At 50.3% G+C, this 24,588-nt stretch overlaps 1 protein-coding gene across 1 annotated transcript; it reads left to right on the plus strand.

Annotated features, from left to right (window-relative positions):
- The first annotated feature begins 926 nt into the window (after positions 1 to 926).
- On the plus strand, positions 927 to 24,285 carry CDCP2 (CUB domain containing protein 2). The gene is made up of 6 exons (XM_082431269.1): positions 927 to 1,828; positions 9,214 to 9,561; positions 12,462 to 12,797; positions 13,824 to 14,177; positions 17,698 to 17,876; positions 21,044 to 24,285. Exons 1-6 carry the CDS (start codon positions 1,750 to 1,752, stop codon positions 21,368 to 21,370), a joined length of 1,623 nt encoding a protein of 540 aa, XP_082287395.1. The 5' UTR covers positions 927 to 1,749; the 3' UTR covers positions 21,371 to 24,285.
- Positions 24,286 to 24,588: the final 303 nt, after the last annotated feature.

The raw sequence follows: 24,588 nt of genomic DNA on the forward strand, positions 1-24,588 counted from the left end.
ATCTCCCAGAGCTGCCCGTGGGGGTGGAGCCTCGGTTGCCCACGGAGGTCAGCTGCTGGCTAACATACCTAGAATCGGCTTCTTCTCACCCCCATCTCCCTGCCCCCCTCCCCTACCTGTGCTTCCGGGGATCACCTCCCGGATAAACTCCTCGTCCTCAGCTCCCTGCCACAGGGTCTTCTTGTGAAGCGACTCAAGCCACGACAGTGGCTCAAACCCTCTGCACTTCAGCTTCCTCCTCTGCAAGATGGAGGGTCCGATACGTGCCTCTGAAACTGGGGGGACACAAGCACAGGTCTGGGAGGCTCAGCACCATGCCCAGTACTCAGCAGGCACTGGGTTAGCGCCCTTACTTATACACACAGTAGGTGTTTAATAAAAGCTCCGGTCCCCTCAGACGGCTCAGGACACAGAACCTCTCTGTTCCGGCCAATCAGGCCCCACCGGTAAGCCAATCCCTCAGGCCTGACCATTCCCGATGCTCTTGGCTGAAAACCTTCCAGGTGGCCTCCCTCCCATGCTGGCAGCAAAGGGCTCCCTGGGGACCTCCTGACAAAAGGATGGGCCAGAGGCAACACGTGGTCTGGCAGATGGACGTCTGAGCTCCTCAGAGGTCAATAAATATCCTCCTATGCACTGAGCCAGGCACAGGCTTGGGCTTCCCCTACATTATCTCATCTAATCCTCTCCACAAACTGCAGGCACTGCACTTCTCTCCTGTCGTGGTCCAGGAGACTGGGCCTCAGAGAGGCCCCCGCAGCCCAGCAGTGAAGGGTAGAGCCTGGATTCAGCCCTTGTCTGTCAAGCCAGAGCCCAGGCTCCTCACTGGGAGGCAGGAACATGCCATGTTCACCTCGGATGCCCTGTGCCTGGTGCAGGCTCTGCACAGAGAAGGAGCTTAGGAAATGAGCCTTGGGCCGGACTGAACCAAATAGGGCTCCTAGAGTAAAAGATCCTGTTTCCTGTTGGACACGGCACCCCTGAGGGTACTGCTGCGGCCCAGCTCCTAGCACAGGGCCTGGCACGTAGTGATGTTCAAGCCAGGTTTGTGGATCAATAAAAAGGTGAACATTTAATATCCTTGGCCAGAATTTACACTGTGGCCCAGATCCATGACTGCATTAGGAGTTGTCCTATACGATTTTCCCATTCTGTTGTCCCTGCTGCATTCTTCCCTTCGCTCTCCCTCTGAGCTCATCTAAGCATATCTGAGGGATGCTTGTCCCACTCCCCCATCGGTGGGGGATAGGGAAACCTATAGCAAGCGCTCACTGTGTGCTTTAGTGTATGTTACCACGTTTCATTTCCACAATAGCCCTAGAGGCAGGGCTGAATGGCCCCACTGGACAGATGAGTCAGGTCAAGACCTAGAGGAGTTGGATGACTTGTTCAAGGTCACCTGGCCAATCGGAGGCTGATCAGGGATGATCTCAGGTCTGCCTAGCCCCAAAACTCATGCCCTTTCTCCACCACCAAATTCCCTCCCAGCCCTAAGTTGCTTCCCTTCCCCATCCAGTGTGGCCAGTGCAGACCTCCGAAGTGTCAACCTGGTGACACTAGATCCGTCACCTTAGGGTGGAGTGAAGGAAGCACCTGGGGATCAGCTTACTAATTCAAGGTGCTGATGAATTATTCACACCACCATTAACTTGGAGGCCCTTTCAGCCTCACCTCTCTTTCCCCTGCTCCAGACCCTCAGGTCCTGGCCTGCCCCGAGCTCGGCAGACCTGCGGGGCCCCCAGCGAGGAGATGCTGGCAGAGCTGGAGTTCTGTGTGCTGCTGGCAGTGACACTGCTGGGCCCAGTCCCCAGGGCCCAAGCCATGAAAGGTAGGAGCTGCTGGGGACAGGCAGGAAACCTGGAGGGGGGCAGAGGGGTGGCAGGTAGCAGCGGGGTCTCAGGAGGTTTCCATGTGGAAGGCCAGAAAGCGGAAGGCCCTTTTGGGGGCAGTTGGCCGAATTGAGGATGTATTGCTTCTGAGATGGGGAAAGACAATATTTATTAAGTGTCTACTATGTGCTGGGTGCTTTCCACGTATGAATGCATTTAATCTTCATAACTTCAAAGTGGGTATTAGTCCTCCTTTTTACAGATGAGGAAACTGAGGAAGAGGGCGGTTAAGTAACCTGTCCAAGACTACATGCTTACCAAGGGCGAAGGGAATGGCTCAGAGAACGATTAAAGATTTGTTGCTGGAATGAGTCCTTATTTTCCTCCTGAGAGCCTGCTGTACTTTCCCATCGCCAGCCAAGTGAAATCAAAGTTCCTTATAAAGGCATTCAGTGCCTTTCCAGGTTTGGCTCCAATCTCTATATAACAACCAGCCTCGGTTCCCAGAGTCCCTCGGGCATCACATGCTCTGGCAGAGGATCACACCCCCTCCTGGAGATGCTCCACTCTCAGGGCTTTCAGCCCCTGTGCCCTCTTCCTGGAAGGTCCCTTTTCTCTTTTTCCACCTGAGAACATCTGGCTCATCCATCAAGCTCAGGTCAAACACCACCTCCTCCAGGAAGACTTCTGCATCCCTTCATCAGCCTCAGAAACTCCCCCCTTGGAGATCTTAGAACCCTCTGCTGGCACCCTGGTCCCGGGTTGCTTTGTGCTGCCAGCCCTCTGAGCACTGTGTACCTGTCTGGGAAGCCAGGGCAATATCACTTCACCCGTCTTCAAGGGGCGTGTGTGTAGCGGGGGCTCAGCCAGCGGTTGCCAGTGCCTTGTCTTCCTGCAGGTTCAAGGGGGGCTCAGGAAGGAAATGTAACTTTCCAGTCACCTAGTTGGTGGCAGAGATGGCCTGGGCACCCAGGTGTCTCACCCCATGCCTGGGTGGTGGGAGAAGCTAACTGTTCCCATTTCTAGCCACTGGGGCTTCAGCGGCCTTGGAGTGACCCTGGAGTTCAGGGTGCCTGCCGGACAAGGCCTCTACTTGTGCTGGGACCCAGGACCTCCTGGGCCACCAGGAGTTCTGCTCCAACCTTCTCATGGCTTTTCCCGTCCAATGGGCAAGGCTGGGGGAAGGACAAGGACAGGCAATGAACAGGATATCCCTCTGTCCTCTTGCCATAGAGTAATGAATCAGACATTGCTCCCGCCCTGGCCTGCCCCCAGGGCCAGGCAGGGAGCCCTGATGTGAACTGGATGTGCATCTTGTAGCCTCTGCACTGCTTTCTCTCATCCGTGTTCACAGCCGCCCAGCAAGGTCATTATCCCCATTTCACAGATGCGTGACTGAGGCTCAGGTAGGCTAAGTGATTGTGAGTCTGAGCCTTTATTCATGCCATTTCCTCCCTCCAAATCTTCCCCAACTCACAAAGCCTTCTTGCTCCTTCTAGCCAAACTCAAACATCAACTCCCCTGTGTCCCTCCCCTAACAGTGCTGGCCCTGGCAAGACTGCCCCCACCTCCCTCTGGACCCCAGAGCCCGTGTGGCCCCAGCACAATCACGCCACATGGCTTTGTCTCATTTGCCTAACTCCCCCCATCTTACCCCACAACTGGGAGCTCCCCAGGAAGGGGCCCATTTTGAGTCAGCACAGGCCTGTACAGGGCACATGCTTGGCAAATATGTCTCTCTTACAGGAACTTTGGTTAAGTATATTCTTCAGGATGCTTCTGGTTGCAAGGGACAGAAACCTAATCTGGATGAATTTAAGCAAGAAGAGAAATGCAGTGGCTGGTGCCAGGGAGGCGGGAGTATAGCTGAGTTGGGCAGCTTGGGTTCTGGGCCATTTCCTCTTTTCACATGGTTCTTGCCATTTGCTGACAAGCTCTCTTAATGGGCCCTGAGCGGGGTCCACCCAGGGCTCTCACTCCCAGCTTAGGTACCAGGCAGGAAAGGGTTCTCACCCAGGCACTCAGCAGCAGGACTCTGGTGGCACAGGCCCACCCCACAGGCCAGTCGCTGTGGCAATGCTGGAGGCCCCAGGATTGCCCAGCAAGGATCCTGTGTCCTCCTGTGGGCCTGGGAAAGATGAGGGAGGGTTACCACATGGAGACAAGGGAAGGGAGCAGTGTCTAAAATCGAGGGCATGTTCTTGCAAGAGGTGAAGGAATGAGGGCTGGGTGGAACAAAACAGGAGATGTCAGCCACAGCAGTAACTTCCATTTTTGGACCTCAGTTTTCTCATCTGTTAAATGGAGTCAATAACACCTGCGCTGCCTATTTTATGGGGATATTGTGAGGATGATATAAGATTGTTCACTGATTCATTCACTCAGCAAATATACACTGAGCACCTGCTTTGTACCAGGAGCTCTTCTAGGTGCTTGGGAGACAGCAGAGAACAAAACAGACGAGAATCCCTGCTCTCATAGAGCTGACAGTTTTGTGGAGAGAGACTTGGCAGTGAACCAAACAAATAAGGAAATAAATAGTACATTTGACGGTGATGGGTGCTATGGTGAAAATAAAGCAGAAAAGGGAGAGAAGGGGTACAGGGATGGGGAGAGGATTTCAATTGTAAATAGGGTGGTTGGGGAAAGCCTCACTGAGAAGGTCATTTTTTTCAACTTTTAACTATGAAAATTTTCACATACAAAGTGGAGAAAATAGTATAATAAATCCCGATGTCTCCAGCAACCATCTTCAACAGTTATCAACATTCTGCCTTTCTTGGCTCTTCTATCCTACCCCTACCCCCATTTTAGGGGGGCAGATCGGAGAAATTTAAAGACAATCTCAGATATCACACTATTTCACCCATAAATATTTCAGAGTATATCTAACAGATATATAGATAGATAGATATTCCCGATATTATTATAATGATATAATAATTCTTTAATTTTATCTAATGCTCAGTTCATGTTCAATTTTCCCCATTACGGCAAAAAAAAAAAAAATCCCATTGCAATTTTTTTGTTCAACTCAGAATCCAGACAAGGTCCACACATTGCTTTTGGTTGATATTTGACTCAAGTCTGCCTCCTTCTCTCTCTCTCTCAGTCTCTCTCTCTCTTTTTTAATCGACTTCTCCCCTGGCAACCACTTTTCTACTCTCTGTTTCTATGAGTTTGACGTTTTAGATTCCACATATAAGTGATACCATGCAGTATTCGTCTCTCTCTGTCTGGCTTATTTCACTTAGCATAATGCCCTCAAGGTCTATCTATGTTGCTGCAAATAGCAGGATGGGTGCCTTTTTCAAGGCTGAATAATATTCCATGTCATATGTATCTCCATTCATCTGCTGATGGACACTTAGGTTGTTTCCATATCTCGGCTATTGTGAATAATTCTGCAATGAAGATGGGAATGCAGATAACTCTTTGATACCCTGTTTCCATTTCCTTTGAAATATACCCAAAGTGGAATTGCTGGATCATATGGAGTTCTATTTCTAATTTTTTGAGAAGCCTCCATATTGTTTGTCATAGAGGCCGCACCAGTTTGCATTCCTACCAACTGTGCACAAAGGTTCCTTTTTCTCCACATCGTAGCCAACACTTGTTACTCTCTTGTCTTTTACATAATAACCATCCTAACAGATGGGAGGTGATATCTCATTGAGGTTTTGATTTGCATTTCCTTGATGATTAGTGATGTTGAGCACCTTTTCATATACCTGTTGGCCATCTGTACGCCTTCTTTGGAAAACTGCCTATTCAGTTTCTCTACTCATTTCGTTTTTATTTTACATTTTTAAATTTATTTTATTTTATTTATTTATTATTTTTGGCTGCGTTGGGTCTTCGTTGCTGCACGGTCTTTCTCTAGTTGCGGCTACTGGGGGCTACTCTTCATTGCAGTGCACAGACTTCTCTTGTTGCAGGGCATGGGCTCTAGGCATGCGGGCTTCAGTAGTTGCAGCACACGGGCTCAGTAGCTGTGGCTCGCAGGCTCTAAAGCACAGGCTCAGTAGTTGTAGCACATGGGATTAGTTGCTCCACAGCATGTGGGGTCTTCCCGGGCCAGGGCTCAAACCCGTGTCCCCTGCATTGGCAGGCAGATTCTTAACCACTGCGCCACTAGAGAAGTCCTCTACTCATTTTTTTTTTTTTTTAATGGTGAAGTGTTGAAAGCCTTCCTCTTTATATTTATTTATTTATTTATTTATTTTTGGCTGTGTTGGGTCTTCTCTGCTGTGCGTGGGCTTTTCTCTAGTTGTGGCGAGCGGGGGCTACTCTTCGTTGCAGTGCGCAGGCTTCTCACTGCGGTGGCTTCTCTTGTTGTGGAGCAGGGGCTCTAGGTGCGCAGGCTTCAGTAGTTGTGGCACGCAGGCTCAGTAGTTGTGGCTCTTGGGCTCTAGAGCACAGGCTCAGTAGTTGTGGCTGACAGGCTTAGTTGCTCTGCGGCATGTGAGATCTTCCTGGACCAGGGCTCAGAACCCGTGTCCCCTGCATTGGCAGGCAGGTTCTTAACCACTGCGCCACCAGGGAAGTCCCTATTGATGGTTTCCTTTGCTGTGCAGAGCTTTTAATTCAACGTAGTCCCACTTGTTTATTTTTGCTTTTGTTGCCTTTGGTGTCAAATCCAAAAAATTATTGCCAAGACCAGTGTTAAGGAGCTTACCTCCTATGTTTTCTTCTAGATGAGTCTTTTTTAATATAACAGTTGTGTCTCCCCCCCACAACCTTACTTACTGTTGAAGCACCTGGGTCATTAGAATTTCCCACATTCTGGACTTGACTGAATGTGTCCTCACGGTGTCATTTAGATTGTTCCTCTAGCTTCCATGTTCACTCTAACTTGTAGACAGATCCAGAGACTCCATTAGATAAAGGTTCCTTTTTTTTTCCCCCAAGAAGATGTTACAGGTGTTTCATCAGGGCACCGATTATCCAGTGTTTCACTTTGACGTTAAGATTGGTCAGTGAGTTCAGGGGTTGTTAGCCTGATCCATCCATTATAAAGTTCCCTATAAAGGTAACTTTTTTGGCATTTTTTAATTATAAAAATTTTCATACATTAGCAAAGGTGAAAGAATTTTACAGAAAATATTTATCTACTCAACCATCTAGGTTTTACCTCTCATCATTTACCTTTTTTCTCAGTGATTAGAACAGACAATGATAATGATGATTTCATTAAGGTTTGCAAAGTTATGTTTTTCTAATGTTGTTATTCTTTCTGTAGTCTTCTTTAAATAACAATTTTTCTTCATCAGCTATTTGGTTATCCTGATATATATAGTTTGTAACAGGAAAGGCAAAGTAAATGCTTAATTCTTTCTCCACGTATCAAGAAGAAAATGAGTTCATGCCCGAGCAATCTCTAAAGGAAATCAATAAGTTCCTTTTTAATTTCTTTTAGTTGTATTATGAATTCATGAATTTTTATATATTTGATGGGTTTCAACCCACTGCAATATTTTTTGTTTTTTTTTTTTGGCCACTCCCCGTGGCATGTGGGATCTTAGTTCCCTGACCAGGGATCGAACTCGCGCCCCCTGCATTGGAAGCACAGAGTCTTAACCACTGGACCGCAGGGAAGTCCCTGCAATAAATTTTTTTGAAGTTCAAAGTATACCTTCTTTAGCCAGTGGGAGCCCCTTCAAGAAAGTTTCTGTGTCTTTTGACACAATCCCAGCAGTTCCGGTAGTTTCTTTACATTCTGGTGTGACAAGATATCCCAAGTGTGTTTTGTATATTTACTGCCCTAGACTAACTATTTCTCTAAGGAGCCCTGCTTCATTTTAGTTGGACATAATGATCCTAATCTAATTTAGTTGGACATAATAATCCTAATCTAAGTCCAAGTGGTACAAATACTACTGGAATATCATTGCTTTTAGGGTTTTTAATGAACAAAGCTAGGAAATTAATATTTTTAGAAATAAAAATAAATCAAATTCGTACTGATGTTTTCAATTCAAATTAAGGATCTCAAGAGTTCTACTTAGTTTTTTAATTTTATACTTGTATCGCTCTCCTCTTACACTGCAAATCTTAGTTTCTATTGACATTAACATACTTCCTTTATTCCAATATATAAAATATTGTAAAATAACAGTATTCACTATTACTACTAATAGTAAGTCTACTGAATATAGTTTAATATTTCTTTGTGTTTCATTTTGTTCTTGGGATCTATTCCACTAGGAAGGTACAGTCAAAATAGTGTATTTCAACATCGTTTGAAATCGTTTTTCCCATGTGAATGTGCCTCCAACTTGACATATAGTTAAGCTTATTTGTTTTAGTTTGGCATATGGGTTACTTAAATATTTTTGATAATTTAAAAATTATATTAAAAATTACTCATGATTATAAAGTTAAAATTATAAAATAAATTGCGTTTAAAGAGGTCTAGCGGTCACGCCTGTTTCCTCCCCTTGGCTTACATCTTCCCGTGTCAGAGAACAATTTTTATTAGTTTCCTTCCATTGTTTTCAAAATATAAGCAAATATGCACATATAAGAATGTAGTTTTGGGGACTTCCCTGGTGGTGCAGTGGTTAAGAATCCGCCTGCCAATGCAGGGGACACGGGTTCAAGCCCTGGTCCAGGAAGATCCCACATGTCGCGGACCAACTAATCCCGTGTGCCATAACTACTGAGCCCACGCGCTGCAACTACTGAAGCCTGCATGACTAGAGCCCGGGTTCTGCAACAAAAGAAGCCACCGCAGTGAGAAGCCTGCGCACTGCAACAAAGAGTAGCCCCCGCTCGCCGCAACTAGAGAAAGCCCGTGCGCGGCGCGCGGCAACAAAGACCCAACGCAGCCAAAAATATAAATAAATAAATAATAATAATAAAAAGAATGTAGTTTTAACTTTGTAGTAGACTGTGCACATTTTCACTCAGGATGGGAGCAGGTAATATTATTTTTAATTTTCAAATTCCCCAATGCACATCTCTAGTGCCTAGCATTTGGTACTATTTTATCTAAAACTATAGTCCCACCTGACACTTCTTGTCTCCTTTCCCTGCTTTATTTTTCTCCAGGTCACTTATCACTAGTTAATATGCTCTATATTTTCCTTATTATGTTTATTGTTTGTCTTCCCCACCAGAATTTTAGTCTATTTGTTCCTGCTGTAACCCCAGCACCTAAAACAATGCTTAGCACTCAAACAATATTTCTTGAATGAATAAAAGAATGTTTGGCAAGTATTTGAAGAATAAGTAAATGAATGAACAGCTACATGAATAAATGAATTGACTTAGGGCCATGACCTCATGCTCCCTCATCCCATCCCAAAGAACCCGCTTTGGAGCTGGGCCACCACCCAAGACCTCAGGGCTGACTCTGAGACATTCTTGCCTCTCACCACAGGTGTCAAATGTGGGGGTGTGCTCTCAGCACCTTCTGGAAACTTCTCCAGCCCCAACTTCCCCAGGCTCTACCCCTACAACACGGAGTGCAGCTGGCTGATTGTGGTGGCTGAGGGCTCCTCCGTGCTGCTCACCTTCCACGCCTTCGACCTGGAGTACCATGACACCTGCAGCTTCGACTTCCTGGAGATCTACAACGGGGCCTCCGGGGACCAGGGCAACCTGCTGGGGAGGTTCTGCGGCCAGGTGCCCCCGCCGCCCTTCACCTCCTCCTGGCACGTCATGTCTGTGGTCTTCCACTCAGACAAGCACGTGGCCAGCCGAGGCTTTTCCGCGGGCTACCAGAAAGGCAAGGGGGACTTGGCAGTGGAGAGGGTGGCCCTGGGTGGGGATGGGGGGAGGGCGGCGGGGTAAGGTGACGGGCAGGGTCTCAGCATCTTAGCGTGTAGGCTGCTCTTTAACCTGGCTGCCCCTGCTCTCATAGCGCACGGGGCAAAGGCAGCCTCTGTTGGTAGTCTTTTTTTTTTTTTCTTTCTGTTGGTAGTCTTGGTGGTTGTGTGTTCCCACCTTCATGGCAACACTCCCCACGTCTCCCTCCGTTATTCCGGGAGTCCTCGGAGGGTCACACTGTGCTCAGGAATGAGGCCTCTCGGGCTCTCCTATCCTTGTCCTTCTCACCCCATACTTGGCATCAGGACACTGGAGGGGACACCGGAGGGGGCACCGTGCTGCCACTGCTGCTGACCCCTCTGTGGCCTCTCATGTCACGGGCACAGGATTCTCTCCCCTCCCCATCATGTCCTCGGGAGTGCAAGGTGCATGAGCGTCTGCGTGGAGCTGGTGACGCGTTCCCTCCCAAAGCCTTTCCTGAGCTCGCCTCCTATATCGTGGTCCCTAACCCCTCCCTCCCCCAGCCAGGCTTGGAGCCTACCCCTCAGGCTAGTGAGGGGAGCAGAGGCTTCACCCTCCTTGCCTTTCTTTCTCCTTGACTCATTCCTCTTTCCTCAGGCTTCTCTGCACAGACTCAGACCTCCTACCTTCTCCCAAGGCCAAAACCAAAGGCCTTCCTCACAACAGCTCAAGCAATAGGCTCCACAGAGGCTCCTGGTGCACAGGGTTCACCAGCAGCAATCAGGGCCGGGGCGAGGGTGCATACAGTTCTATGCCTCCAAAGCCAGACACCCGCTCCCACTGGCTTTGGAGGCATAGTATTGTAGAATGGTAAAACACAAGAACCACAGACCGATCTAATCATAGCAGTGGAGTTTTAGATCCCTAGATTTTTAGACTCTTAGGGTATCAAAGTTATAATACCATGTGCAATGTTTTCCAATATTTTTTAAAACAGGAGTACCCTTATACCAAATGGAACCTTATGTTAATCTCTGATATGTAAAAGAGATAAAGGCAGCATTTTTAAAAAATAAATTTTTATTTATTTATTTATTTATTTATTTATTTATTTATTTATGGCTGCGTTGGGTCTTCGTTGCTGTGCGTGGCCTTTCTCTAGTTGTGGCGAGCGGGGACTACTCCTCGTTGCGGTACGTGGGTTTCTCATTGCGGCGGTTTCTGTTGTTGTGGAGCATGGGCTCTAGGTGTGTGGGCTTCAGTAGTTGTGGCACGAGGGCTCAGTAGTGGTGGTGCAACGGCTCAGTAGTTGTGGTGCGCGGGCTTAGTTGCTCCGTGGCATATGGGATCTTCCCGGATCAGGGATCAAACCCGTGTGCCCTGTATTGGCAGGCGGCTTCTTAACCACTGCACCACCACGGAAGTCCCAAAGGCAGCATTTTTGTTGTAAGCATTTATAAGTTCGTATTTTTAACATTTACTTATTATAAGCCAGTCATTGAAAACGTAAGTAAATATTGATGTCCTCTGATTAGTTAAATTTTTACATATAAGATATGTGACTGTGGATGCTATCTTTCATTGAGTTAAAAAATAGTTTGAATACAGAAAAAGAATGACATTTACATCAGATGTCTGCAAATAGATGCCCTGGGGCCACCGTGGAGCCCCAGAACACATTTTGAAAGTCTCTGCTAAGGGTGTTGACAGCAGACGGGATCTCACAGACTGTCAAAACCTGCCCTCTCATTTGACAAACAATACACCTGAGACCAGAGAGGGAATGTGCCTTCCCAAGGTCACACATCTGGGAAGCGGAAACTGGGACAAGAAGACAAGTCCGTAGCCGCCCAGCACAGTGCTCTGTTCACACAGCCATGCCATGGAGTGAGATTCTGGAGTCTCAGGAGACACAACCGAGTGTGCCCCTCCCTGCTGGTGGCCTCCAGCTAGTCCTGGCATTCATTATCACCTAGCTCCCAGTTGTACTGGCTACACTGGGTTCCAAAGGGTTTTCACCAGAAACTTCTTAAACTCTGCATGAGTCTGAGCCTCGTGGATCAGTCTGAACAGGTCTTATGATTTCTGATATTCCCATGAGGCTCAGAGAGGCTGAGTTACTTGCCCACGGTCACACAGCAATAGAAGACTGAGCTGAGAGGAGACCTGTCTTCAGACTTCAAGCCCATCTCTACTCCTTCAGATCCTCCCTCTAAGCCTCTGTTTCCTCATCTGTTCGGGAGATTTGATAATGTTCCTGGTCTCAGGTGCCTCAGCCTCTATGCTCCACTGGCCTGGTAGGAGGGGACAGTGAGACTGATAAGGTCACGTGCACAGACTCTGAAGTTAGTCAAATCCTGCCCTCCCTGATACCAGGGGTGTGACCTGCTGTCAGGGTCCTGCCCTGTCCCTTGGGGCCTTGCCACTGCAATGGCTCTTGCCAATCTCCACATCTCTTTGCTCCAGGGCTTTTTCCGAAGCTTTGGCAGGTCACCTCTACCCCCAGCGGCCCTCAGCCTCGATTCTGGGGAATGCCCCCGCTCCCCCACCCTCTCTCCCTTGCTGCCCATCTGCGGTCCTCTGTCTCTCCCAGATAAACTACTTGGGCTCAAATCCTTGTCTCAGGCTCAGCCTGGGTGAAGCCCAACTCACACAGGTAAGTTATTTAACTTCTCTCTGCCTCCAGTCTCTCAGCTGTAAAACGGGGGAAACCACGGTGCGCTCCTCATGGGGTTATGGTGATGAGCTAGAAAGATGGCCTGTGCCTGTCACTTACCAAGCGCTCAGTGGGTGGTGACAAGAGTCCTGTGAACACCCGTGGGCATGGCATTTCCCAAGGGAGGAGCTGGGGGAGCCACAGGGAGGGAGAAAGCTCGGTTCAAGCGGACTCCCTTGCAGACGCGTGTGGCGGCGTCCTGACGGGCCTGTCGGGCGTGCTCACCAGCCCCGAGCACCCCAGCGACTACCCCAACGACGTGGAGTGCCGCTGGCTGATCCGAGCCGCTGGCCCCGCCACCGTCACGCTGGTCTTCGTGGACTTCCAGGTGGAGGGCAGTGAGCAGTGCACCTACGACTACGTGGCTGTGCTTGGGGGGCCCGGCCCCACCCGTGGGCACCACTACTGCGGCAGCTCCAGGCCCCCCACGCTCGTGTCACTGGGCCACGAGCTGCAGGTGGTCTTCAAGTCTGACTTTAACATCGGGGGACGGGGCTTCAAGGCCTACTACTTCTCAGGTAGGAGGGCCGGAGCTGCACCCTGAGTGCCCCGTGTGTGCTGGGCTCCTGCCTCCCCATCACGCTTGCGGCGGGGCAGGGAGGGGTTGTACTCTTCTGCCTCTGGGCCTTACACTTCCTGCTCTTTCTCTGCCTGAAATGTTCTAGCACACCCTTTCCCGTCTGGCCGATGCCAAGGCACAAGCGTGTCACCTCCTCGGGGAAGGCTCCTTGATTCACTCAGAATTATTCCCTTCCTTCAACTCCTTAGAGAAGTTTTCTCATAGCGATGATCTAACACATCACTTCTGTACCTGGTTTGCATGCTGATTTCCTCTGCTTGACTGTGAGTTCCTATGGACTTATCTTTGTACCTGCTACATAGAGGGTATTCAATTAATGTTTGTACGAATGAATGAATGAACCCTTGGGAAGTAAACTGTCTAGTGGAGGAGATAGAGAAGGAAACAGACAATGACAATGCACTGTGATATGTGCTGTCTAACAGTAAGAATCATGGATGACTTCCTGGAGGAGGAGAGAATTGAGCAGTGCTTTGAAGGTGTAAGCCAGTGGCAGAAGAAAGGGAAGGGTGTTCCAAGCAGAGGGATCAGCGTGTGCAGAGGCATGGAGGACAGAGAGGGTTTGTGTGCTTGTATTGCTAGGAAATGTTTGGTGAGGCTGGAAGGTAGGGCTGGATGAGGGGCAGGGAGAAAAAGGGCAAGGTCAGGTCATGAGCCACCTTGTCTGTCAAGTCCAAGTTGGACTCAACTCCGAGGACAGGTATTAGGCATTGTTATTGAATTCCAATCAGGGTCAACACTCATGAAGTGGTTTACCAATTGGAATGACAGTCTCAGCTTTCAGCTAGTTTCAGTTTAAAGCAGGCTTTGGGATCAGTTTTCTGGTCTTCTGGCCATGATGCCGACAACCTGCCAGGGTGGTTTTAGGACCCTTTAGCGTCTACTGCCCAAGCTGTAGCTGCAGAGGGTGACAGTCTACACCCTTCTCACCATTGCTCCTTCTGTCCTGCTCTCCCCAATCCAGGAGAATGCCAGGAGGTATACACGGCGGTGCGGGGCAACTTCTCCAGCCCACAGTACCCCAGCTCCTACCCCAACCACATCCGGTGCCACTGGACCATCCACCTGCCTCTTGGCTACCGGGTCAAAGTGTTCTTCCTGGACCTGGAACTGGAGGGGCCCAACAGCCTGACCAGGACCTGTGACTTTGACCATCTGACAGCCTTCGACGGGGCCAGCGAGGAGGCGCCCCTGCTGGGGAGTTGGTGTGGCCACCACCTGCCACCACCGGTCACCTCGAGCCACAACCAGCTCCTGCTTCTGCTGCACACAGACCGTAGCACCACCCACAGGGGCTTCTCTGTGGCCTACATTGGAGGTCAGCTGGGGTTGAGGGTATGGGTGTGCTGGTGGGGGAAGGTGAGGCCGGGGTTCCTGGTCTTTGCAGCCTCCTTGCTCCATCTCACCAACTTCTCGGTTGGCTACACAACTGCCAACTCCTGCCCTGGGACCTCTGAGGCTATATCAATATGGCCCTTGCTTATTTTCACTATTACAGTGCCCTATTTTTCCAGCTTCCAAATCCACAATTCCTAATTCCTCCCTATCTGTCACCTTCCTCCATGGGCCCCTGGCCTCTCTTGTACTATGACTAATCCTCTGTATCCAGGGGTAATACACAAGATATGGTAATACTATTTATGGAAAACAATTGATATAATCATGGAGATGCCGACCAACCTTGCTTGTACAGTCATAAGTCCTGACTGACAGAGATTTGAAAAAATGACATTTGGTTTCCTTACATAACAAGAAGCCTAGAGCTAGGCAGCTGCTGTATTGGTTCAGGGACTCAACAGTGTCCCAGCTGGTATGTCTGGGATTCTCTTGACCTCATGACTACAAGATGGCTGCCACAACTCCAGGCATCATGTCCATGTTCAAGGCTGGAAGAGGGTAGGGGAGGAGCCAGCCACAAATGTTCCTTTATCAGAAAAGTAAAAGCATTTTCGGAAGCCCTCAAAAGACTTCTTCTTATTCTCATTATTTTGAACTTGGTCATGTGGCCATGCCTAGATGAAGAGCTGGCTAGGGAACTTGGCACTCAGCTTTTCCATCCTCCATAGTGCTAGTTAGATTGGCCAGCTGACAGCAGCTATCATCTATCCCCTCCTCTCATCACCCTTCCCTGGGCCACGGTCCCAGAAATGCCTGTGCTCTGGACCCATTTTGCCCTCTGCCTGACTAAGCTAGAGCCTCTTGTTGTGCAGGTGCAGAAACAGAGGTGCAGAGAGGAAACGACTTTCACTGCTGTCACACGGGCAGTGGGTGGCACAGCCAAGGCTAGAACTCACACCCTTGCCTTTTGTGTGGCTAAGCAGGGCCTGGGGAGGAGGCCCAGGACTGAGCTCAGACGGATGGGGACCACATCCAAATGCTGCCATTTACTGACCATCCAATGGTGCTCACCTGTAGGAGGGGTTGATGAATGCTCTAGACAGGTGGTCTTTAAGATGAAATGAGGTAACACAGGGCACAGTGCCTGCCTCGGAGGGCATCCTTGCTGAGTGTGGATTTCTTTCCCTTATGTGTCTCAGTCCTGGTCTGCATTCAAAAGATCTTTCCTTGGGACTTCCCTGGTGGTCCAGTAGTTAATACTCCGTGCTCCCAGTGCAGGAGGCGCAGGTCTGATCCCTAGTCAGGGAACTAAGATCCTGCATGCCACACGGTGCAACCAAAAAAAAAAAGGTCTTTCCTCTTCTTTCTTTCTTCCCTTCTTTCTTTCCTCCTTTCTTTCTTTCTTTCTTTCTTTCTTTCTTTCTTTCTTTCTTTCTTTCTTTCTTTCTTTCCTTCTTCTTCCTTCCTTCCTTCCTTCCTTCCTTCCTTCCTTCCTTCCTTCCTTCCTTCCTTCCTTCCTTCCTTTCTTTCTTTCTGTCTATTTATTTTTGTCTGCGTTGGGTCTTCGTGGCTGCGCACAGGCTTTCTCTAGTTGCAGCGAGCAGGGGCTACTCTTCGCTGCAGTGCACAGGCTTCTCATTGCGGTGGCTTCTCTTGTTGCGGAGCATGGGATCTAGGCGTGCGGGTTTCAGTAGTTGTGGTCCACGGGCTCTAGAGCGCAGGCTCAGTAGTTGTGGCGCATGGGCTTAGTTGCTCCACAGCACGTGGGATATTCTTGGACCAGGGCTCAAACCCGTGTCCCCTTCATTGGCAGGAGGATTCTTAACCACTGTGCCACCAGGGAAGTCCTTCTTCCTCTTTCCTTACCCATGTGCAAGAGGAGTTTGGGGGCCCAGCAATGGTGAAGGGAAACAGTAGAGCTGCAGCAAGCTAGTGGCAGCAAAGTGACCTGGGCAGACGCTCCCTCTGTGGGCCTCAGTCATCTCCATCCATAAACCTGGAGGAGAGCTGTCCCTCTGTTAGAGCGACCCCTTTCCCGGAGTGCACTCAGAGAGCCAGGTGCCATGGGGCTCTGCCACAGCTAGCTGGCAAGTCGCTTTCTCTCTGAGGGTCTCAGTAAAATGAAGATATCAGTTGAAGGAGCTGTAAAGTCCCTTTTGCTCTGATGGTCTGATGGTCTTGCTCTGGGTCCTCTCCCAGCTGTATGTGATCTTGGACAAGCTCCTTCTCCTTTTGGTGCCTCCAAAGACACCTCCCCGATGGCTGTGGGAGCCCAGATGCCTGTGGGAGCCCAGGGTCAGACACGGCACTAATGCTGGGCCAGGCTCCAGATGTGGCCCAGGCTGCAGGCGGCCTCCCGGCTGGAGGACAGCCTCAGCATCAATCAGGGGTGACACACAGTTCAGCATCGCCAAGATCATCGTGGGAGATGGCGGGCCCATAAATCCCCGACTGCCCAGACACCAGAGGCTGAAATATGTCTGAGGCATTTCCCGGAGAGGGGTTGAGATTTCCAGGCCTCTGCCTACCAGCTCTTTCCTTTTCCTCCCGCCAGCCACCCCGCTTCCTTCCCCCTACCCTCACCCCTGCCCCAGCAAGCACTGCCCCGGTACACACACGCGTGCTCACACACACAGGCTCTCACGATCCCAGACACTTAGAGTCACACAGGCCTGGCTGGGAGGGGCTGCAGGGGGCCACCACATAAGGTGGAGAGACCAGGAACTGTGGGATCTTACAGACGCAATGATTAAAATCCTGGCTTAGCCACTGCTGACAGTTTCACCTCTCAGAGCTCTGGGTTCCAAAACTTTCAAATGCATTTAGTCATGTCCACCTCAAGGGGTCATCATGAGGAGGGAGAGTGGGGCTTCCTTCACCACCCTTTTCAAACTGCAGCCACCGCAACCCTTACCCACACACATTCTGCTCTCCCCGCTCCCCGTCTTTCTTTTTTGCTTGATTTTCCTTCAGACTACTCTGACGCTTAGGTGTATCTTACATATTTACTGCCTCCTCACTCAGCTAGAATGTAAGCTCCAAGAGAGTAGGCATTTGTGGCTGGTTTTTTTCTTTTCATTTCTGTATCTGGTGTTTAGAATAGTGCCTGCACATAGTGGGCCATAAATACTAGTCAAATGATTAAATGAATTGCCTGGTATATGGCAAACATGATCAGCAAATAATAGCTTTCATTCTGATTAAGAATATTCATTTGTTCAGTCAGTCAGTCGTTTATTCAGCATTCACTGCACCTGCCAAGCTCTGTGCTGGCTCAGAGGACGCTGAGAAGTAGGCACGGGGCCTGCCCTGGAGCTCATAGTTTGATGGAGTTAAATGGAGTAACGCCTGTAAAACGTCCTCGTAGGACTGATTAAGAGCCATCCCCTCTCTGGGCCTCGGTTTTCCATCCACCACCCTTTGGATAGGGGCTTGGAGAGGGTGGGGGTCAGACCGCCTGCCCCCATGGCCTCCAGCTCCCTGCTCCCATCCATCCTCAGTGGTCCCCATGAACGTGAGTTGCTCCCGCACGGACTTCCAGATCCTGATCTCCGCGCAGGCACTGGCCCCTCTAGAACGGACCAAAGTCTACCTGGGCAGCCGGAGCTGTGCTGCTCAGGAAGTTGGCAGCAACTTCCGGATCCAGGCCCGCTTTGACACCTGCGGCACTGAGTCTCAGGTAGGGGCTGGGGGAGGAGGGCAGGCATGAGGGAGGGGCTCTGATCCCTGGGGAGAGGCACCTGCCAGACCTGAGAATTCAGTTTCTCTTCCTGGCTCTGGTCACCCCACAAGCCAGGATGCAGAACTCAGCCTCTTTTGATTTTACCTCAACAAACTTGCTCAGTGTAGACACAACAAAGAACTCAGGTAGGGGAGACAGAGAAGAGGTGTCCTGCTGCACAAGCTGGCGACAGCCAAAAGCCCCTACTGGAGGCCCCTCCCTCAAGGTCCTGTGAACTGACTGTTCCTGGGGGCCTTCCTGCTGCCCCCCCCACTGGAGCTCCCCAGGGCCACCTGGTCCCCACCCCTCTAACGCACAGAGCTGTTTGAGCGCTGCTGCCTCCTGCCCACCCCCTCCCCAACCTTGTGATCCAAATCCATCGCTGGGCTCCGCAAAACAAAGGGGCCCTTCAAGAGACAGGATCCACCTCCCTCCAAAGGGAGCGAGGTGTACAAATGAAGTTTTTCTACTATCCTTGTATTTCGGAGGCCTAGAACCCAGGCTTGGGGCCCTCAGAAGTCACCTGGCAGTGGCCCAAGAACCCTGGATGTTTGTATTCTCAGGGACAGGTTGGGAAGGGGAAAGGGGGAGAAGGCACAGTGGTCTCCATCGGGGACAACACCGCAGCCTTGGTGACGAATCTGGGAATTTGTCAGACTGCCTTGGCAGAAATCACGTGCTTTCCAGCAAACCGTATTTCCCCACCACCCAACATTAACCGGATGTATGCCTCTGGCCCCTCAAGTCCACCCTCTGCTTCCCCAGCCTCCTGGCGGCCACCATCCTTTTAACCTGAGTAGAGGAGAAGCGGGAGTCTGTCTTAGCTGCCAAGATAATCTGCCCTCACCTCTACTCCATGCCCTAAATCCCCCTGGGGTTTTCTTTGGGGGCAGAACCATGTTCCATAGAGTCATAAAATGATGGAGACAGAGAACCCCAGAAGCAAGGAATCATGAAATCTAGAACAAAGAACTCACAGACATTCAGGGTTTCAAAGTCACAGAACCACCACTAGAACCTGGAGCCACATAATCATAGAATCTTGGCATCAATATCATGGAAACATAAAAGCTGCGAACCTCAGACTCATGGATTCTTAGTGTAACACTTATAAGTCCTAGACCCATGAGGACCAGTCTCTGCATTGAGTTGCTTTCAAAGATGCACAGTTCAAATGGCCAAAAGCCATGACAACCTATCTGTGCATCCCTTTAAAACCACAGAGACTTGATTTCATAACCGTAACACCACATTTGTGTGGACTTTCTTTCCTCCTCAAGTCTCATTCATCAAAAACCCCTGAAACTTCCCCACACACCTGTTTTGTGTGATTTTTCCCTCCCTTCTTCTTTTTTTTTTTTTTTTATAATTAATGTTTTAACTCCCATAGGCAATGTTTTGTCTTTTTTTTTTTTTTTTTAATTTATTTATGGCTGTGTTGGGTCTTCGTTTCCATGCGAGGGCTTTCTCTAGTTGCGGCAAGCGGGGGCCCCTCTTCATCGCGGTGCGCGGGCCTCTCACTATTGCGGCCTCTCTTGTTGCGGAGCACAGGCTCCAGACGCGCAGGCTCAGCAATTGTGGCTCACGGGCCTAGTCGCTCCGCGGCACGTGGGATCTTCCCAGACCAGGGCTCGAACCCGTGTCCCCTGCATTGGCAGGCAGATTCTCAACCACTGCGCCACCAGGGAAGCCCTCCCTCCCTTCTTTATTATGTAGATTCACTTCGGCCCTTTCACTGGGTCCCCTTCCACTCTCAGGTTCTGTCTTTCTTTTTCCGATTCTGTGTCACAAAAGTCCAGGACACCGGTTCTCCTCAGAGGGTGCGGTGGTAGACAGGCTGAGGGCGCAATGCAGAAGGCTCCTCTGGGGACATGGACGCAGAGCCTTCTGGAAGCCCAGAGTTGGGAGAGACCCACAAGGTCACCTGGTCCATGAAACTCCAGATCCGTGATTCCCCTTCACTGCCGTCCCCAAAAGGACCACCCAGTGTCCAGTGATGGCAGCTTCCTGCAGGTCACGCCCGTTTGCTCTGTTCTAGGCAGCTTTGGTTTTTAGAGAAGCCTCAGCTCAGAAGAGCCATGACTGGACAGGGGCAGCTGGGCGGCCTGAGGAGTGTAACCGCTGCTCTAGATTAGGGGTGGGTGGGGAGAGTAGCCCGGCATCACTGCAGCCCCCAATCCAGACCACACCAGACTGCCCGTCAAAATGCTGTCCCTCAGTCCCCAGCCGAAACACTCCACTGTCTCAGGGCGTCCTAACTCCTGCCTCCTTCATCCGTCGGGGTGGGGAGGGCAGCAGCGTGACAGGCTCCCCACATCACACTCCTCAATGGCTCTTCCCAACCCCGGGGTGGTGCTGCTGGGCTGAACAGTACTCAACCACAGGGACACATAACTGCCACAGACATAATTGGGCAAAACGATTCCAGAAGGAAAGTCGCGTAACACCAGGGACAGAGCATCTAACTGGGAGGCAGGAGACTCGGCTTCTGGATCTAGCTCTGGGCAAATTACTGCCTTTGCTGGGCCTCAGTAGCCACATCTGTAAATTGCCAAGGAAGGGAGATTGAACTAGATGTCCTGAAATTCCCCTTTGGTTCTACATTCTTTGGTTTGAGTGAGGTGTGATGGCTGAGAGCCCGGTTAAGAATCAGGCAGATCTGGAAGAGAATACGTTCCCTGTCAATTGTGTGCTGTGTGACCTCAGACAAGGGGTTTAACCTCTGGGCCTCATTTTCCTTATCTGGCAAATGGGGATATTAATGGCACCAATAAGAGAAGGTTGTTGTGAGAATTAAATGAGATAATGCCCTCAAAATGCAGAGCCTGGAACATGGCGAATGTCCCTGTTGTTACTGTTACTACCTTTCATAGACACCACCTCCTTCAAGCCAGAGCAAACACTGACCCATCAAATATATATTGTCCTTTCAGACACCCTCGTAGTGCCCCTTTTACAGGTGGGGACACTGAGGCTCTGAGTGGGAAGGGAGTCAGTAGCCAAGCTGGGACTGGAAACCAGGCTCTGGAGTTCTGCCCCCTTGGCACTCAGTGCCTACCTATCCAGGGGAACAGGGTCAGGCCTGGCCCCTTCAGGTGTGAGCAAGTGCCCCTTGACCCCCACAGAGAAGAAATAACACTTCAGTGATCGTCAGTGTGCTGTACATCGACTTCTCAACGGGTGGACAGGAGGACATCCACGAATACGAGGTCCGCTGCGAGCCGAGGCGAAAGGAGGCCTCTGTCCACCTGCTGTCCGGCTCCCACTGGCTTGGGCCCTATGCTGCCACGGCTGAGCACCTTCAGGAGGCACCACCCAGGGACGAGGCAGAGGCACTGGAGGGCCCCGTGGCCGTGGTGGCCCAGGACACCAGTGACATCGTCTTCCTGGGCCTTTGCATCCTGGCTGGAGTTCTCATGGTCATTGCCATAGTGGTCCTGATGCTGCTGTAAGCCGGGAGGGTAGGGACGTGGCATCTGGCATCCCTGGGAGGCAGCTTGGGCACCCCACAACAGGGGGCAGGACCAGGCCTTGTTGACTTTATGATGACCATGGGCAAGTCACTATCCCTCTCTGAGCCTCAGTTTCCTGGGGACCTTTACTCTGCCCTGCTTATCTCACAGGGCTGGCGTGAGGCTCAGAGAAGAGCATGGATAAGAGCTGCATAAACTACAGCATGCCATGCATGTGTGTGCAGTTGTTGTTGTTGTTACTAATTTTGAAGATTTTCTGCTATAGAAAAGAACTCTCCTGTGTTTATTTGTCAGCATAGATAGTTGTGGTCACTGGTGACAGAGTTGATAAAACTGACTTTTTCTATAGCTTGTACGACTGCTTCACCAACTCAGGATACAAATAAGGCCCCTCCTAATTTTCTGACTAATTGCTCATCCTAAGTGTTCATTAGCAGGAAGTTCGGTATCCATCCAGGGGCCTCCACTCTCCTGAACTGATCCAGGAACCCTGAAGACTTTATCTAAAGCAGATTAGTCCTGCCTCCAAACTCCAGGAACAGAGAGAAAGGAAGCTGAAACCCCACCTAGTGCTGTTGCTTTAGCCCCTGCCACATGGTGGCGCTGTTGAAGACTGGTCTTGTGCATCCTGGTGGTTGCCTGTCCACCGGGTGGACAGACCCCTAGAGTATAAACCACAGGCAGGCCCATACTATGCTCAGTAGTGAGGCTGGAGGCTGAGGACCAGTGTCTCTTTCATGTTGGCATTTTTCCTTAAATAAACCATGATCCTTGACTGAAAAACTGATTGAAGTCCCATGTGTCTCTGTCCTCACCCTGATGTTGAGCTCAGATTACTAGCCCATCCTTTTCCTCCAGCTGAGCTCTCTTTGGAGCCCTCTGGACTTTCTCCTGCCATTCGACTTCACTCAGAGCTACTCCAGTCCACCCACATTTTTCTAAGTTCACACCACAGTGAGCAGGGGTTGGATTTCCAATGCTCCCCTGTGAGAAGACCTCTGGGATCCTTATGCGAACTGGTCCAGCACTCCCCAGAGCCCTATATATCAAGAAGTGGAGCAATCTTGTTAATGAAAAATAAACAAAAAATACATTTATAATACATGACTTTCCCCTGTTCACCTTTATATTTGCATAATGAATCACTCAAGTGAGTCCTTTCATAATAACAAAAATCTCCAAATTGACCGTGCCGACCACTGACATCAATTTAAAAATTTGTAGTCCAATTACAATCCCTTCAACAAGCCAACAAACATCCACTGGTTTCTAGCCTTGTGCCTATTGCTGTGATAGGCTCCAGGCATACAGAGGGGAGCAAGTCAAAAGAGATTCCTGACTTCAAGAGGCTTACAGTTAAGTGGAGCCAAATCAGGGACAGGGAGGGCAGATAAGTTGGTAATTTGCAGAGAAAAGACCTAGAGAGAAAAGAGCTGATAAAGCAAGAAATGAATTAAGCAAGGGAAAAAGAGTAGCCTGGACAATGGGAGAACTGGGTTCAAGTCCACACTCTTCTTTTTAATTGAGTGAGCCTGAGCAAGCCACTTTGATGCTATGAGCCTTGATATACCCACCTGCAGAATGGGACCACAGTTCCTGGTTTGTTGTGAGGGCGTAGCAACATGATGAATTAGAGGTCTGTCAGGGTCAGGTGCCAGCAGGAGACTCTGGGGTGTTTGGAGCAGAGGCCCCAGCCTCTTTCTCTCCCACCCACTTCTTGCTCTCAGACTCCTCCAGCCGCTGAGCCGGGCTTCCTCCACCAGCCTGAGTTGTGAACACCTCATAAACTTCCCAGGTCTCAATTTCCCTGTCTGGGCAGGACTGGACACACAGCATACACTCTCTGAGGACGACCTTGGGTGGGGTTCTGCCCTTCAGGGCCCATGAGCTGGGTTTTGGGGTGGCAGCGGGACCTAAGCTTGCCTTGCCCTCATCAGTGCATCAGATGGGGGAGACGATAGGCCAGCCTGGGGCAGGGCCAAGGGCGTCTGCACACAAATCTGGGAGCCTCGATCTCCACCCTCAGCAGCTGATCTTCAGGGGCCCCAGCACGGAGGCTGCAGCTGCGCCTCTGCAGACAGACCACCCGGCTTGAACTCAGGCTCCGCTACTTGCTAGCTGTGTGACCTTGGGCAGGTCACCTCATCTCTTTGAGCTGCAGCCTTCTACCTGCAAAGTAGGAATAATAATAACACTGACTTCATCAGCCCATTGTGGGGATTAAATGAGATAATGCATGACAGTGCCCGCCCATGGAAGGAGTCAACAAAACTCACTTATTACCATTGACCTATGAGTCAATGAGCAAAGGCTCTGGCCTCGAAACCCAAGTTCTAGGCCTGGCTTTGCCACTGACTTGCTGTGTGACCTTGGGGGAGCCCATTTCCTTCTCTGGCCTCAGTTTCCCTATTTCCAAAATGTGGCAGGCATCACTGTCACCCCCAGCACCATCATTTTCATAGCCACTATTCTTAAGCACCCCTACATGGCAAGGGTTTAAGATATATCATCCCACTTAAGCCACCTTGTGAGGCAGACATAGTTGCCCCCATTTTACAGATGAGGAAATTGAGGTTTGGGGAGGGAAAGTGCTGTGCCCAAGGTCACATGGCTATGACATATTGAAACTAGGCTAAGAGGGACAGTTCTTCCCTGAGCTGGGGGGACTATGCATCTATCTGGGGCCTCTTGGGACCCCAGGCCAATGCTCTGAAACACGAGGGCTGTGTCTGCTTGGGAAAGGACTGGAATGGCAGAGAAAGAGAGGATGGTTTTATCTTCCAGAACGTACCCAGATACTGCCATTCCCAGCCCTCCGGGCAGCCAGTGCATTGATCATCCTGCAGGAAATGACAGTCTTTATGACAGCATAGTGTCTCCAGAAATGAAAGGGCTGAAATGATACCCATTAGCCAGTGTGCCCTGGCCCTGGAAGTATCGGGCACGGGGGGTGGAGGGGGCAGGCATGGGGCTGCTTTCCTGCTCACCTACCATTTCCCCTTTTCAGAGGGTAGGGGACTGTGGAAAAAGCCAGGCTTAGACCCCAGGTCCCTCTCTATTGGCGTATGGCTTTGGGATGTGCCTCCCCCTAGCCTGGAGCTTTGGTTCCTCCTGCCAGCCTGTCCCTGTAGGGCCAATGTTATTGATGAGGAAGCCCTTGGCAAATGGCTGTGCTGGTCCTGGGAAAACCTCTCCTG

This window comes from Balaenoptera physalus (assembly GCF_965194825.1).
Source record: "Balaenoptera physalus genome assembly, chromosome: 1".
Classification (NCBI taxonomy): Eukaryota; Metazoa; Chordata; class Mammalia; order Artiodactyla; family Balaenopteridae; genus Balaenoptera; species Balaenoptera physalus.